This window comes from Drosophila hydei, unplaced genomic scaffold (assembly GCF_003285905.1).
Source record: "Drosophila hydei strain 15085-1641.00,03,60 unplaced genomic scaffold, DhydRS2 tig00000384-arrow-arrow-pilon, whole genome shotgun sequence".
Classification (NCBI taxonomy): domain Eukaryota; kingdom Metazoa; phylum Arthropoda; class Insecta; order Diptera; family Drosophilidae; genus Drosophila; species Drosophila hydei.
Window position 1 is genome coordinate 39,873 of NW_022045722.1, and position 17,329 is coordinate 57,201.

General features: G+C 32.1%; 1 protein-coding gene across 3 annotated transcripts; it reads left to right on the forward strand.

Annotated features, from left to right (window-relative positions):
- Positions 1–7,759: 7,759 nt before the first annotated feature.
- Positions 7,760–14,218, forward strand: LOC111597441. 3 transcript variants are annotated; one of them, XM_023312159.1, is made up of 7 exons: positions 7,915–7,931; positions 9,950–10,234; positions 10,542–10,687; positions 11,151–11,361; positions 11,425–11,536; positions 13,452–13,834; positions 13,899–14,213. In XM_023312159.1, the coding sequence occupies exons 3-7, from the start codon at positions 10,553–10,555 to the stop codon at positions 14,138–14,140; spliced, it is 1,083 nt and encodes a 360-aa protein (XP_023167927.1). In that variant the 5' UTR covers positions 7,915–7,931; positions 9,950–10,234; positions 10,542–10,552; the 3' UTR covers positions 14,141–14,213. The 3 variants fall into 3 exon arrangements, with proteins under 3 accessions (XP_023167924.1, XP_023167927.1, XP_023167926.1); XM_023312158.1 differs by having other exon boundaries at positions 9,950–10,230; XM_023312156.2 differs by lacking the exon at positions 9,950–10,234 and having other exon boundaries at positions 7,760–7,931; positions 13,899–14,218.
- Positions 14,219–17,329: the final 3,111 nt, after the last annotated feature.

The window sequence follows — 17,329 nt, forward strand, 5'->3', positions numbered from 1 at the left end:
ATAAAAGAACAAATTTTTTGTAGTCCACTTTAGTTATCCTATTTTCAGACTCAAGCAATAAGTCCAACGAACCTCAGAATCAATACACATATGAACGGCAATATGCATAATAAATTCCAAAACGCCCTGGTCTTTCAAATTTCTGAATATATATGAATGTATGCTGAATCAGCACTAAGCTCGTAATAGTATTAATTGCTCAGTGACAAAATCTTCAGCCTAAAAGTAGACAATGCTCTGACATTCCATGTCGCTCTAGCGAAAGTTGTAGCAAACCTAACTAGTTCATCTATCTCTCCCACAGATATATATGATATGATATATATATATGATATATATATATATATATATATATATATATATATATATATATATATATATATATAATTAATTAACTGCATTTCAATGATATTTTTATTCGATAGCAATTAAATGCGAGATCGACGCGTTCACACATACGGACGGACAGACAGACGGATAGGGCTCCATCGACTCGGCTTGTCGTCCTGATCAAGAATATATATACTTTATAGGATCTGCCACGCCTCCTTCTGCCTGTTACATACATTTGCACAAGACCATTATACCCTGATTTCCCATTTTCAATGGGATCAGGGTATAAAATTATATGAAGGTATAATGGAAAACCTCAGGAACAACGAAGAGTCTCTGATGAAAGTCGAAGTGGCCGACCACGCCATAGACACCGACCAAACAGCATCCATCCAACCAAAGTCATCCAATGGACAGCACAGACAGCAGGAAATAATAATTTCCCAAAGAAGCTCAAGCCCATTGGAGGTGATGGTAGACCTTGTGGACAGACGAGCTCTAAAAGTAAGGCAACACATGCAAGAAGTGTATGCCAATCTAGAGCTCATCAGCCAGGAAAAAGTCCTTGTCTATAAAGACAAGTTGATTTTCCTGTGGAACAAAGTCCAGTTAACGCTCACGGATTTAGAGGCAAAATGTGAGAAATTTGACAACAGGACAGATATCAGCGACAAGGAAGCTGAACTACCTGAAATCATGCCTCAAATGAGAAGCCTAAATGGTCGTCATTTATTAATTGGCTCGTCTGCTAACTACAACTCAGCGTGGGAGCTAATATGCAAGCGCTACGAAAATAAGCGTAAAATATTTGCTAACGCCGTTCCAGCTAGTGAACATGGAACTGCTGAAGAATAATGATGAAGGCAGTATCCGCAAGTTCTTGGACACTGCAACAGAATGTATATTCATTATCAAAGAAAAATGTCAATTTGGTAATGAAGCTGACGTTCTAGTCGATCAAATTCTGTTGCGACAATTCTCTACGGAAGTCCTACAACTTTACAAGCAACATGTAAAGAAGGCTAGAGAAATTCCGTCAATGGACAATGTGCTGGAGTTTATTGATTGTTTATTGAACTATATAACTCAATAGATTCAGTTCGTTGCCGAGAATATCTTTGTTCAATGCCAGCGGCGGTGTTAGAGTTGATGCATAGGAGATGGTTCGAGTGGACTCCTAATGTCGGTTTTCATATGTAATTTTTTGTTTTAATGCTCGATACAACCCTTAAAAAAAAATAAAAAAACGCAGATAGTACTTAGTGAAGGGTAAATCCTAGTTGGGCACCTCTGACAAGTGTTTTCTTGTTATACACTTAGCTCATTGAAAAGGGGATATACTGGTTTTGAGAAAATGAGGAAAGCATGTTATATTTATATATATATATATATATATGTATATATATATATATATATATATATATATATATATATATATATATATATATATATATATATATATATATATATATATATATATATATATATATATATATATATATATATATATGTATATATATATATATATGTATATATATATATATATATATCTATATATCTGCCCACTATATATATATATATATAATGAACGTCGCCTCTACTAACACCGGCACTGTACTACTTGTGAAAGAAGGTGAAGATTTAAAATAAAGTATCAGTAGACAATTCGAACACAATTCAACCGCAATTTAGATTCTTGGAATGGAAAAGAATACATGCAGTTGAATGTGTGTGTGCACATATATGGGACTGCTTGCCTCGTGCTTTCGCCAATTGGCAAAACGTTTTGTTTACTACGTTTTGCATTGCTTAACGGGTTTAAATGAAATTTTCTATACATTAAATATTCCAAATTTGTCAGTTTTGCAAAAATTCGAAGTCTTTTACGTGGTACAATTTCCAAATTAACTTAAATTTAAACAATTAAGGCAAATTTGAAGCCGGTATCCAAAATATAACAAAAAATCAAAATGTCACAAAATATACAAATATACAATATAATTCTAACCTAGCTCTTAAGCCATACAATATATCATTTATTGACAACATTTCAATCATATTTTTATTCGATAACCAGAAAACTGAAAAAGTTGTCGATTATTTAAAGCAAACTTTATATGCGCGTGCTATATACGGACTTATAACAAATTTTAAATGTCTAGCTCTTATAGATGCTGAGATCGATGCGTCGATATTCGATTACTATTCCCGTTGTAAACCCTTTTAAAACCTGATTCAAATAAAGTTAATTAATTCTGTCTCGTACGGTTTAAGAGCTAAAGTCTCTAAATTTTATATTTAGCGTTATGTATATATTGTATGCGCAAGTGTGAAATTTAATTTTAAAAAAATTCAAATTTAAATTTTTTTGTGGCTGTCCTAGGCTCTCAAAGAGTACGGTCGTGTACGCGCAGAATAGTGATAAATAGTGAATAAACAAATAAAACAAAAACAAAAAAGCGACTGCAAACCGGGTGCTTTTAAGCAGCAAAATGATGTCTCTAGGAGACGATGGTGAAAGCAAAAACCAACAACTCCACGATCAATTATATGGAAAAATGTGAGAAGGAAAAGTCTCTACACAGGCCCTTCTACATCTCGGCGAGCTAACCTCTTTGCCCTATTGGCAGACAAGGAAGACGAAGCGACGAATCAACAAATGAAACAACTGATGAAGTGGAAATGGACACACCTCCAATTTTTGTTCCCAATGTGAGTGACATGGATTTATTCAATTCCTCTGCCCCCCCATTGGCACCACTGAATTCACCTATAAGACACAACGAGACGGACATATTCGCATTGTGATAAAAACTATTGAAAAATATAGGAGCATAGTTAAACTACTAACTAAAAAAGTAGACTACCACACATTTCAACTAAAGCAGGAAAGGGCATTTAGAGTTGTAATTAAAAACTTGTATCACTCGACACCCATCGACACAATAAAGCGTGCAATAGAAAAGCAAGGTCACGCAGTCAGAGGGATTCACAATATCAAGAGTCGTATTACCAAGGAGCCACTTCCAATGTTTTTCGTAGACCTGAAACCAAGTAAAAACAATGTGGAGATCTACAAAACAAAATAGGTTGAGAATGCCATTGTAACAATCGAGCCGCCAAGGAAAGTGAGCGACATGGTACAATGCTTTCGATGCTGGTAATCACCCAAGCGTCAATTGTACTAAATCGAAAGATGCACCAACCACCTGTGCCAACTGATTTGAGAGCCATGCTGCTAACTACAAAGGATGCAGAGTTTATCAATCTATTACCAAAAACAAATCTATCGATAACAAAACAGCAATGGCTAATGAACGACCAAGATTGTCAACAAACACACAAATAATGCAAGCTATGCGCAAGTACTACGAGGTGACCCTGTCGTAAAAGAAAACTCTTCTCTAGAAAGAATTGAAAATCTGTTAGTAAAACAATCTTAACTAACAAATAATTTACTTAATATGATAATGTTACTTGTAAATAAGTTATGCAATTAGATCTCCGCATAGCCATATGGAATGCTAACGGGCTTTCCAGTCATCGTAATGAAATAACCTTATTTATTAAAGTCAACAAAATTGATATATTAATTATTTCAGAAACACATTTTACTAACAGAAATTATATGGCCATTAGCGGGTTTAACATCATTAATGCTAACCACCCATCTGGAAGAGCACAAGGAGGAAGTGCAGTTATTCTAAAAAGTACTTTAAAATACACAGCACAAATATTATGCGAGTTGCATAGATTCAAGTACAATGCATGCACTCCACTATATCTATTGCTGCAATATATCTAACACCAAAATATGGATGCAAAGAAGACGATTTCAATTAACTATTTCAACGACTTGATAGATGCTTTATTGCTGGAGGTGACTATAACGCTAAACATCCATGGTGGGGGTCAAGGCTGGTAAATCCAAAAGGTGCTGAATTATACAAATGTATCACCTTCAACAAATACTCAACTTTATCGACAGGCAAGCCGACGTACTGGCCAACTGATTCACGTAAGATCCCAGATTTGTTGGATTTCATTGTTTACTCTCAGCTACCGCAAAATAATTTTAAAATAGAAGAGAACTTTTATCTGAGCTCTGACCACTCACCGATTATAGCAACCTATGGAACTACAGTGTGTCACAAGCAGAAGTCTTATAATATGATTAATGGTAAGACCAACATAAGCAGATTTAAAAGCTGGTTAGAAGACCGAACATGTCTGAATACTTAACTCAAGTCAGGTGATGAAGTTGAAATGGCAATTGAAGCACTCACCAAAATATAATGTAAATAGGCAAGCTTTTCTACCACTAGAACTTATAGCAAAAATAGCTGAAGAAAGAAAACTGCGGAAAATATGGCAGACAACGAGAAGCCCAATCGACAAGAGAAAATTTAACAAGGCAGTCCATGGCTTAAACAGTAGACTATGGGAAATAAAAAATTAAGTTTCAGCAGAATATTTAAGGAATCTTGATCCGTATACAAGTGACTTGGATCACAACCTTTGGAAAGCGACTAGGTATCTTAAAAGACCAACCAGAAGAGCTATACAGAATACAGAATTTTAAATTTACATACTAACTATTTATATATTTTGTATGAGTACCTCGCATAGTTGCAAAGCAACGCACAAACTTATTCTTCACTTCACTTTTTGTGCTTGTGCAGGAAAAACGATCAGCAAAAATTAGCCATAGTTTTTTGACGATATATTGCTTAACAATTATTAATAAATGTAAACAGGCATTGTGAATACACTTGACTGTGGTGTTGTATTTCCTAGTCGGGCACCCCGACTAGAGTTTTCTTACTTGTTTCTCCTCGATGACACCGATTTGGATCAAAGCTAGATGATTGGCAGTAAACTCTTCTGCCAATGTATCAACGACTGATAACGCATCCTTTTTTACGATGCTCTGTCGAATCTTGTCATAAATCTCTGATTGCTTGAGCAACTCAAAAGTTAAATTATTTAGTTTGGTCCTTCGAGCCTGAGAATACACGTAACTGTGGTGTTGTTCAGTTATTTTTCTGAGCTAGGGTTCTTATACCCTGACTCATGCGTATTTCATCTCTTAAATCTAACTTATCTATTGGTCAATTTGTAAGGCTCAACGTTGGTACGGCGTGTTCGAAATCTTCAAATATATTGCATGTTCATGCCTGAATAGCCAAAATAATTCGAAAGTTATACATGTTTTACAGCAGTCAAGAGGATAGTTCACCTTTTTTCATTTTAAATCAATAAAACTAGAGTAACTTCAACAAGAAATAAATAGCTGCAGGCTTTGCTATTGAAAATTAATTGTTAAATATCTTTTCCTCTAGATGGATTTTCTCAATGAAATTATAATCGTAGCAATGGTATCCAGTTGTATCAATTTCCCAAACCAAAAACCTTCTTTTCGATTTTTGGAACAATCCCCACATTCCACAGTATTGGTTAAAGTAGATTACGCAATGTTAACCATTAGTTGCTTTTAATGTTAACTGAGAGTTCTGTTGTCCTTTATAAAGATTAGCAGGAAATTAAGAGCAGTGCTTTATAACAAAAAATATATTTAAAAAATAATAATATATTAGTAAAATAATATCGGCCGTTTTGAGAAGCTAAGTATAACTGTTTATATATCATTGACTGTCTTTAAGTCAGTAAAAGAACGAAAATAAGAAAGGAAAAATAAATGTTATATTAAATTATAGTAAGATCGTACAGTTTATGTTTTATACGAAAATATATATTTCAAATTTAAAGTCTAGCATTTGTAGCTTACGAGATCGCTGCGTCGTCTTATTAAGAATGTGTATCCTCTATTTCCTTTAAAGAATCAGCAAAAGTGTCCTGATAGAAATATTAATGATCTAATGGACACAGGAATTCAACTTATCGTCCTGATCAAGAATATAAATACATTATGGGGTCGGCAACGCTTTATTCTCCACGTTTTGATAAAAATTCCTGTAGCGCCTTTATATTTGCCAACATAATTATGTATTATTAGGCTTATTATTATTAATTGTATTCAGTAAATGAGCTCATTTACATAGAGATCAATATTGACCTGGAATTTTTAAATACAATTTAGATATTCTATGCTCAATATCACTGTGCGCACTATCCAGTTTGCGCTTAGGTGCACACGGCTAAGTTGTTCTCATTTTTGTTGACGCAGGTTAAAACACTTGCCTGGAAACTAAGTGGCATCTAGATGGAAATAAAGAACCCGCCCTTCATATTCGTGTTGTGACTTTGCTATACTGTAAGAGAGCGTGTTGTACTGACTGCAATCAAAAATAAAGGGAAACATCTAAACTTTTCTCTTTCTTTCTTCAGGCAAAATCATCCCCCGTTTGTACACATGTGTATGTACAAATTTCTTTCCATCCAAAAATATGCACGAAAAATATGATACATAAAATCATTTTAATGTTGTTCTTATAATGAAATTGCATACATAATTATGCATGTTTATTATCATGTGTTATTGTATATAAACCTAGTAGTTGTACAGAATTCTCTTAAATACAAACACGTGCATAGTTTACCATGTACTAAGCTGTGAAGATAAAGAAGTGAATACACACACAATGTTACCATTGGAGTACTGTTAAATTTAAGGTACGGAATGCGATTGCGTGAGTTACGTAGAGTATACTTGTTGTCTGCTCTTATTTAGTCTTCGTGTGGTGCTTCGAAAAAGAGGACCTTTACATAAAGCAATTCGTATCGCGGCCTAAAATACATTTAATATAATGATTATTATCGCGAAAAAATGGGATGAAACTTTATGAAAATAAAAATTGTGCACATTCAAAAATCTATATATATATATGTCTTTTATGTATGAACATACATATGCATGTTCATAAAATGTACAATATTGAATGCACTAGTCAAATAAGTAAAAAATGTGAATTCATAAGTATGTACATATATGGACTGATTTAAGGAATATAAACTTGTATGTATCTGTGTACCTGTGTTTCTTAGTATTGTATGTATAACGAAGGAAAATTTTTTTTTTTTTAGTAGATAGATGTATGTATACATATGTATGCATATTGTAGTATCTGTTAATTAATGGGTTTCCTTTTTATGCTGTATACACACATACATATATATATATATATATATATATATATATATATATATATATATATACATATACATATACATATGCAAATCAAAGTATTCGTATCACCTGAGTAAGACTTTATTTGTGGGTTATCGTATTTTTTGGATTACGCAGTATATTGAATTTATCTAGTCTTGTTTTATTCAAAAAGGTATGATTTCAATGAAAAGAACACTTGTATTACAATTGTTTTGTCGATAAAATTAAATTATATACCGTGAGAATGAGTATGCAACGTCCGCACAAATTAGCATCATATAATCATAATAATCTATAAATTGTTTATATATTATAGATATTGTAGCCGTTTGGAAAGCAATAAATATGGTTGATGCTCGTGAAAACTAATCCAAACGCTGTAAGCTAGAACGTGTTGAAATAATGGAATTGGAAAAATGGCATATACAAATATATTTGTGTTTACTATTGATCACTTCATCATATTCAAGTAAGTTATAATATATATAAATTATATTAATAATAAACTTTTACTAACTGCTACAAATTTGATCCAAATATATATGAATATCTAAATATTTATATTTATATCTATGTTCAATTTTGATGAAAGTATTAATAATTAATACAAAGAGTCCGTAAAAGTATTGAGCTTTTATTAAACTAGTTCAACTAATTTAATATAAATGCGATTCTGTCTTAAAGCAAGAACTGCGCAGATCGAATCATAATAAGTTATATCCAGAAGGCTCCTAATAATATCGATGCAATCGCAATATAAGAAAGGGCTACTTACATATCCTAGTCTCTTAATGCTCAATAATGTGTGTGTGCACCTCCGGCATAAGCTGCTGGCGTACAACTGTCCATGTATAATGCTGGATGATATGCCAAAGTATTAAGGAGCTATTAAATTATAAACGTTAGTAAATTGTGGAATATATCATAAAAGACACCATCGAGTAGATCCCAGATCTTAAATACTTACGAATATTCAGAGGATGTAATACTGTCCATAGTGTAATCCCTACAGAGAGGATTTATGTTTGTTTGTTTTTTTTGTATATATTTGATTATTTAGATGCCATCAACATTTTTTACGAAACATAGTTGAATATATCGCTTGAAGATTTTTTCTGTTATACGATATTGATTATGAAATTATTAGTGGGTGATATAGATTATCTTAAAATAAAATTAAATGTGCAACCACAAAAACTGTAGTCTGGCGTGTCCGATTCCGAGATACTCCAATCCATGCGTCTGCGTTTTTAAGCGTGTCTGACTCGCATCTTCAATCAAGTAGTGTGTTTGCCACCGAAAAATAAACTTTTTTTTTTTTAAAACTGTACCGGAAATTGAACTTGAATATCCTCGGCAATCCGAGTCGCACGTTACCGTTCCGCGAATGCTGAAACGGCCGTGTTACATATTTATAACAATAATCGAAACGAAAACACAGTTTTATAGGCAAAATCAATGCAGAAAAAATGATCGCAATATTATCACCAACAAAGAATATTTTAAGAGTTCAACTGGCACAAATAGAAGGTAAAAAATAAGGAAAACAATTGGAAATCAGATTTTTGTCAGTCTGGCAATCTTATTTTATCTTATCTGACCACTATCAGGTATTTCCTGAAGATGATCTGAAGCAAGGATTTTATGAAGGATAAAAGAGTTCAGATGAGAAAACAAATTAAAATTTATAAAAGTGAAGGCATAAATCAAAAAAAGTTGTGCAAAGAGTAATCGGCTGCATAAAATAGCATGTGTAACATCGTAAAAGCCAAGTCGCTTTAAGAAGGATAGAAAGTTTAAGTGGATATCATACAAATTAACAATATTCTACGTCGGTAATAAAGTCATCTTTAAAATATTGTGAGCCACCTTACAAGAAAGTGTTAGTTCGAAAAGTACATCGAGATAGGTTTAAAAATACGTTGCACAATATAGAATGAGTGAATTTAAAACATAGAAAAGAAGTGTATCCAAAATTGGTTTTAATACTAAAGTCTGCTGCAAAGAATAAATTAGATTTTTTATTGGTACAAAATTAGAGATTTGTTATAACGAAGTAAATTGCAACGATATAGGGGACATTCTGTTGAGATTTTTTCATTTATCGAAATTACAATGATTTACTCCTGGAAATACAAATATTAAAACTAAAACTACTGACAATGAAAGTCGACTGTACAGACTAATGTGTGTCAAAAATAATCATAAAAGCAGGTAATATAGATACCTCGCTGCGTCGATGCGTCAGGAGAGGATGAAGGAGATATTACCAATGAAAAATAATGCTTGTGTTACCTACATTTCATGGAGTCTCTATTTGAATGATGGGAGTACAATTAAATTTATTCATTTAGTCTCTATTTATATATGATAGGAATATAAAAAATTGAAGTAAATCATCGGTATCTTCAAAGCTAAACAGCTAAGAAACCACACATAGTTGTAAAATTTTACAAATAATTTTCTTTTCCTAACAATTATGATTAGGCGAACACCCCCTACGAATTTTGACAGTCGACTTGATTTTATCACAACCTAGTATGCATTGAAATATCACCAGCTGGCGAATTATCAACCAGACAAAAATTAAGAAATTGCGATTGGTCAATGATTGTCAAGTCAAGTCAAGTCAAGTCGATTAAATATACTGATAGAACGAAAATCCAATAGCAACATCAACAAACGCAGAAAAGAGTGACATCTCGCCAAAGGAATACACAAATAGGAACAGAGAATATTGCTTAAATCACAATATAATTCGAATATATGTATGTATGTATATTTATAAGAATAAAACACAAAAAGTAGATCAAATGCACTTTCAACTAAGAAAGTCGTTCTACTTACCATTGCCCATTGCGTCAACCGAAAAAATAATAATTAATAATTCGTTAATACTTACCATGCAGAAAACATGCATATGACAATTGTTCTATCAATAACATATTTTTTATATACTTATGCTTATCAATGATAAATCTGATTATCTGTACACTCTATCAAAAAATGAGTTTTTAATTTTTCACTATATTTTGAGCTTAAGCCACTTATTTTCTTAACATAAATTTAAAAATTTCAGATGTAGGAAAAATGACTTCATCACAAAATCATTTTGGAAGTACCGTGCCAAGTCAATTCAATACCAAAAATAATACTCGTGTAGTTGCCCAAAAAGGAGGCCTCGCAATTTTGCCATGTGTCGTTAAAGTAAACTCCCCGGCAACGGTAAGACATCAATTAGAAACAAATTTTTATGAATGTATACTTAAATATGATGCATATAAACTAGTTTGTTACCTTACCTTCTATATACCCTAGGTCATATGTTATTTAAAGCTCTATATAATTTTACTATACTGCAATAGTAATTTATATCATACAAACATTTATTAAATACGAATATACAAAATTATAAAATACCGTAAAAAACAGTAGAGCTTTAGGACAAATTAAATTTCTGAAGAAAAAAAGTTTAAATAGCTCCATTTATTGAATAACTTTAAAATTGATGAGAAATTATAAATAGCTCTGAACGATCTATTACAAAATCTTAATAACAATCAATTAATGAAATAGACAGTTCATTCTTAACATAAAGCAATCAAGCTCTTACAATATTGTTTTACCATTTATATATGCTAATTGAAATACATATATAGCATAACATTACAAGATTGAATACTTATAGGTTTCTTGGATAAGAAGAAAAGACTTCCAGTTGCTAACAGTTGGTTTATCAGCACATAGCAGTGATAAACGGTTTTTAGTTGAACACACACGACACATGGGCCATTGGTCGTTAAGAATTAAGGCCGTGAGGGAAGACGACAAAGGGTTTTATGAATGCCAATTGTCTATTTACCCCACGCAATCAATTTTTATTGAACTAAAAATAGTTGGTATGTGTATAATGATAAAAAAAATTGAATTGTAAAAGCTAAAATATAAATTTGTATTTATAGAAGCAGTTGCGGAAATATCCAATTCTTCTGATATTCTTATCGACGAAACTTCAACTCTTCAACTACAATGTAAGCTTAAGGGTGCCACTGAAAACCCATCTTTTGTATTTTGGTAAGTTGGAAAAATAACCACATTCGGGATTGATAAAATAGGGTGTGTTGGATATGAATTTTATATATCTATCACTATCATTTCCTGTCTTTATGAACGCGCAGATATTATAATCTACAGAATCTGTGTACTTCAAATGATAGGATAGGTAAATAGGTATATACATATATATATATATATATATGTATACATATACATACGGACGGACAGATAGTTGGATAGGGCTCAATCTTTATGAGGTCTGCCATGCCTCCTTCTGTTTGTTTCATACATTTGCACAAAACCGTTATACCCTGATTTACCATTTTCAATGGGACCGACCAAATGGTACATTTTAAGTTTTTCGCTGTAAAACTGTAGAAGGTACAGTTTTTTGTATGCTCAAAATTGTGGAAATTAATTCGATATAACACGCGTCCAAAGAGGCGTAAAAATTATTTTTGGTTCATCGGTTGAGGAGTAGTTCAGTAATTATTAAGCTTTTAGTTCTAGTTTCTATCGTCTTAAATATATATACTGTACCCATTATTATACCCTGATCCCATTGAAAATGGGAAATCAGGGTATGATGGTTTTGCGCAAATGTATGTAACAGGCAGAAGGAGGCGTGGCAGACCCAATATATATTCTTGATCATTATGTGACGGCGTTTGCATCACTACCAAGCCAATAGAATATGTATATTATAGGCTGAACATTTTATTAAAATCCATTAAGTAGAACAGAAGTTATTAAACAAAACGTTTGGCCAATATGCAAAAGCACATGTCAGCAGCGCCACGCGCACGCATTTTTCTTATGCGTGTGCAAACATACATTCAAGTGCGTGTATTCTTTTCTATTCGAAGAATCGAAATTGTGATTGAATTGTGCTGAATTATTTGCTGCTACTTAACTTCAAATTTGCAACTACTTGATTAAGCAGTGCAGTGGTTGCGTTGGTAGAGGTGGCGTCCGTTGGCGGCTGGTCTTGGGATCAACCCTCGCGGCGATGGTACAGTTTTTATTGTTTTATTATTTTAATGTCCTTTTTTATTGGATTTTTTTGAATGCTCGATACAAACTACGGAAAACATTAATGAACGCAGATAGGACTGAGATCAGGGTATCTCCTAGTCGGGCACCCCGACTAGAGCTTTCTTACTTGTTTTTTTATTTTGGGCTGTATATATTTCACATTTTAAAGCTCTAGCTCTTATTTTTATATAAATATTTTATATGACATATCAGATATAATATTTCCAGACACGTTGTTAGTGGGCGTATTGAGAAAATCTCAATAACGCCAAAATGGTTTGCGTTCATACGGACGGATATTGCATAAAACCAACTTAATTCACTTCGTGAACGAGTATCACAATTAATCAATTTAATCCGATTCTGACAGTTGAAAAACAATTCAGCCGCAATTTCGATTCAATGAATGGAAAAGAATGCGTGCAATTGAATGCTTGGCGCCAATTGGCCAAAATAACTTTTGTATTGCTTAACGGATTTCACTTAAATTTTCTACATTTTATATTGGAATATTTTATACAAGTTCCAAACGAACTTAAATTTAAACATCTAAGGCAAATTTTAAGCCGGTATCTAAGATATAACAGATCAAAATTGTAGAAAATATATACAATACTCAATACAAAATTCTAGTCTAGATCTAATCCCATAGAAGATATATTTTATTAGCTGCATTTCTATCAGGTTTTTAATAAAACGGGATTATTTGAAACAATCATAATATGTGCATACTATACACAGACCTAGAAAAAATATCAAGTCTTCTACTCTTATAGGTGATGACATCGACGTGAATATATGATTTCCCATTTTTTATGGGTTCAGGGTATACAAATGTACTTGTATTTTTTGTATCAATTTCTAATTACTTATATGATTTGTTTTGTAATATTTTTAGGTATCACGAAAACAAGATGGTCAACTATGATGCTCAAGGGGGATTTGTTGTCACATCCGTTGCAGAAAATGCACTTCCTAGTGAAGAAAATGTACCGAGTTTTCAGTCGAAAGCAAGCGGCGGGAAAAGTAAGTCCTACCGAGGAACAATGGATTTTAATGCCAGCAGTGGTAATGCAACTAGCGATGCGGGCACGTCTATTTATACTTCACCCATGACTCCCTTTTCGACATTACAATTTCAACAATATAAATCTCCATATATTCCAAATTCATCGATGAGTGTGCTCACCATAAAAACGGTAACATTTCATCATGCTGGCAACTACACATGTGCACCATCAAATGCGCGACCAGCAAGCATTACAGTACATGTATTAAGAGGTGAGTAAATATAAATTAAATTAGTAAATATAAATAAAGATGACGTAACCATTATAATATTCAGGAGAGAAGCCAGCCGCAATGCAACATGCAAACCGTAGCATTCTTGATGGCGAAAATAATTCTAACACCACTGTCGGCTTGACCAGTTTAAAAGGATTCAATGGTACAAATAGTCTGATAACTGTACCATCACTATTTTTACCTGTTCTATGTCTGTTAGCTAATTTGCCTTCCGCATTTCAGTTACAAAAACAGACCCCAATAATATTATTTTTATTTATGTTATGTAATTTTAATAGCTGAAATTGTTCATAAATAGTAAAATCAGTCAATTGACTTTAGCAATTGTAATTTTAAGAATTGTATATACATAAATATAAACTTGCACGATTATAATATTAAGATATATAGCTACAATTCTGAAATGGACTGGCCTATAATCTACATGAATTAACAACATTTGTTGGCATTCTAAACCGGATACGCCGATGTAGACTTATAATAAAAATATTTCATTAGAAATCACATAACATGTAGTTTCCCTTAGTCAATATATTATTATATTATATATCTATTTATAAAAAAACGTCTTTTGGAGTTAGAGTCTCAGTATTTAAACTGTGATATAATTTAACAAGCTTACATACAAAATGGAATAATTATGATTTCCGTTAGTTCATGTGTAACATAACTCTGCTTTAAATTGAGTATATTCGTTCCAATTATTGTTAAAAACGTCATAATAAATATTTAGTACATTTTTATTATGGTGGTTAATATATTTGTGAATTAGTAATAATTTGTTAATAAGGAATGTTACTATAAGTTACAACCCCTCCAATAAAATTTAAATTTTTACGGTACATTCAAATGAAAGCTGTACATACAATAGATTTTAAGGATATTCTAATTAATCGATTGTTGAAAGATGTCCCCCTAAAAAAAGGACAAAAATATTAATTTATCTGTCAAAAATTAATATTAATTTTAAAAAATAGTTTTACTCTTATTTTTTAAAGAAATATTTCTTTACTTGTGGCGATGAGAACTTTTTTAATCTTTCTCAAATAGAGTGCGCTATAAATGTTTCCTCTTGTAAATAAATAATTTAATATATATAGGTATAAATGACATGTTGAAATTTAACAAATATATGCGCAAAATAAACTAAACATATATCATATATATTTTTAATCAGCTTCAAAAGCCAAATCGGTACAGCCATCAAATTTCTTATTTAATAATATGATATATTTTCAATTCACACAAAATTTCAAAACTTTCTGCGTCTATTAAATTTGTAACAATTATGAAGCTAAAGTAAATATAGTTCATATTGTTGTATACAATACATTTATAATTTTTCAAGATGAGCACAGAGGAATCAATATCATTTATGTTTTCTAATCTTGTACTGCATTGGGTTTTGGTCACCAGTATATTATGTAAAGGGATTCTACTGAAATGATTGTTAGTTTTTGGAGGCACATTTAAAGTTATTTATCAAACAGTTTTGTTTTTGATTTTAAGTTGGGGTAAATTAAGTGAAGTGTAATAAAAATCAAGGCACGTAACTGTTCTTATATATATGTGTACACAAGCATACTTTTCTATTCAATGAATCCCAATTGCGATTGAATTGTCAACCGCTACATTAGTTTAGATTTGCTATTTAGTTTCGAGGATCTTCATGCGGGGAATAAGTTTCATTTTGTTGAACCTTTTATAATTGTACGTACAGACATATATGCAGGTGTGCATGCATGTATGTGTTTTGTGTATTTAGGCATAGATACAAGCTATAGAGTATAAACGCAGATCGGTCACGGTTTCAGATTTCTTGCAGGTAACTAAAGCTTTTCTTTTACTTTTATTTGTAAAAATGTAGTAATAATACGCATTTCACGATTATTTGAATCAAACGTTAATATGGATATACCAACGTAAAATGTAAAAGCCGTAAAAAAAATACAGCTCTCACACCTTACCCATGCCTAGGTGGAAAATCGTTTAGTTTTTTTTTCAGTTTATATTATTATTTTATCCTGAGCCCATTAATAATGGAAATTCAGAGTATATTGGTTTTTTGAAAATGTATATAATAGGCAGAAGGAGGCGGGGGAGTATATATTTAATCAGAACGCTCAGCTCGGTCGATCTACCCGAACACGCGACATGTCCGTCCGTAAAAACGCAGCAATCTTGTAAACCAGAAAAACCAGAGACTTGAAATGTGAAATGTATGCTCGTGTCTTATCTTTTCATTCAATAACTCATTCCATTTCCTTATTGTTGATAAAAATCGGTAATTTAGCTATGCTTTTGAATCGTTATACACTTAAGCTTTAATACTGTAAACGTTGAAGACTTCAGATGTACTGTGTAATGAATGCAGAGATTTTATATATTTTAGATTTTGGATACCTCCCCCTTCCCACTAATTCCATAAAAAAGCTATTTCAAATACGAGAGCCTTGCTTTGGAAATACAAAGCACCATTTAAAAGAAAAGTTATTCAACAATTAAATTTGTATAGGAAACCCCATAAACGAAACGCATGCTTATGGCTGCATTCGTATGAGTGTTCATGTATTATTTGATATGTGTATAAAAGAAGCATATACTGCTTGTAATATTACCGCTTCGCAGGACTTAGATTAGAGCACTCTTATTTGATCCTGATCCCATTGAAAATGAAAAATTTGGGTATAATGGTTGTGGCATATGTATGTAACAGGATTAGGATGACAAGTCGACTTGATTGAGTCCGTCTGTCTGTCCGTATGTATGAACGCGGCGATCTCAGCATCTATAAGAGTTAGAGAAATGAAAAAACGAAACATGTAAGTCCGTGTGTAGCAAATATTCGATAATTATTCCTCTTTTATTGTTATCGATTAAAAACATTTTCCAGATGCAGTTATGAAATTATAATACGTACGGGTTAAGAGCTAGAGCCTCCAATGTTGTACATAGTTTAATGAGATTAGTTTAAGCTTGATATTTTCAACATCTGGCAGTGCAGTGGCGATACTGTGCTCAATCGTTATATTGTTTATTTTGAGCCATGTTGCACATTATATCGCAGGTAATTAATATTAAATCATTTGGTATACTTAATGAAAAACTTTTTATGTTATAACCCTATTTTCCTTCAGTTTCACCACTACATTTAATAAAAATATAGTGGTCTCTAATATAAAAATCGAATGCACAATTTTGTAGTATATCAGATTTTTTTTTAAACTTTGTGGAAATTGGGAGAACTACCCAAGACCCAAAATATACAAAGTACTCATGCAGCAAATCTGACATCTCCAGCTTTTATGGCATTCCTGATATTCTTAAAAACGAAATCAAATTACCATTTCATATCAATAATATAATAATTTATAGCAAACGAAAAAAGTAAAAGTTTGCTATTTATAGTTTTAAAGCAAAAGTCACGAAATTTGAAGGATGTCTGAAACAACATGATTTTTGAGTAAGGTT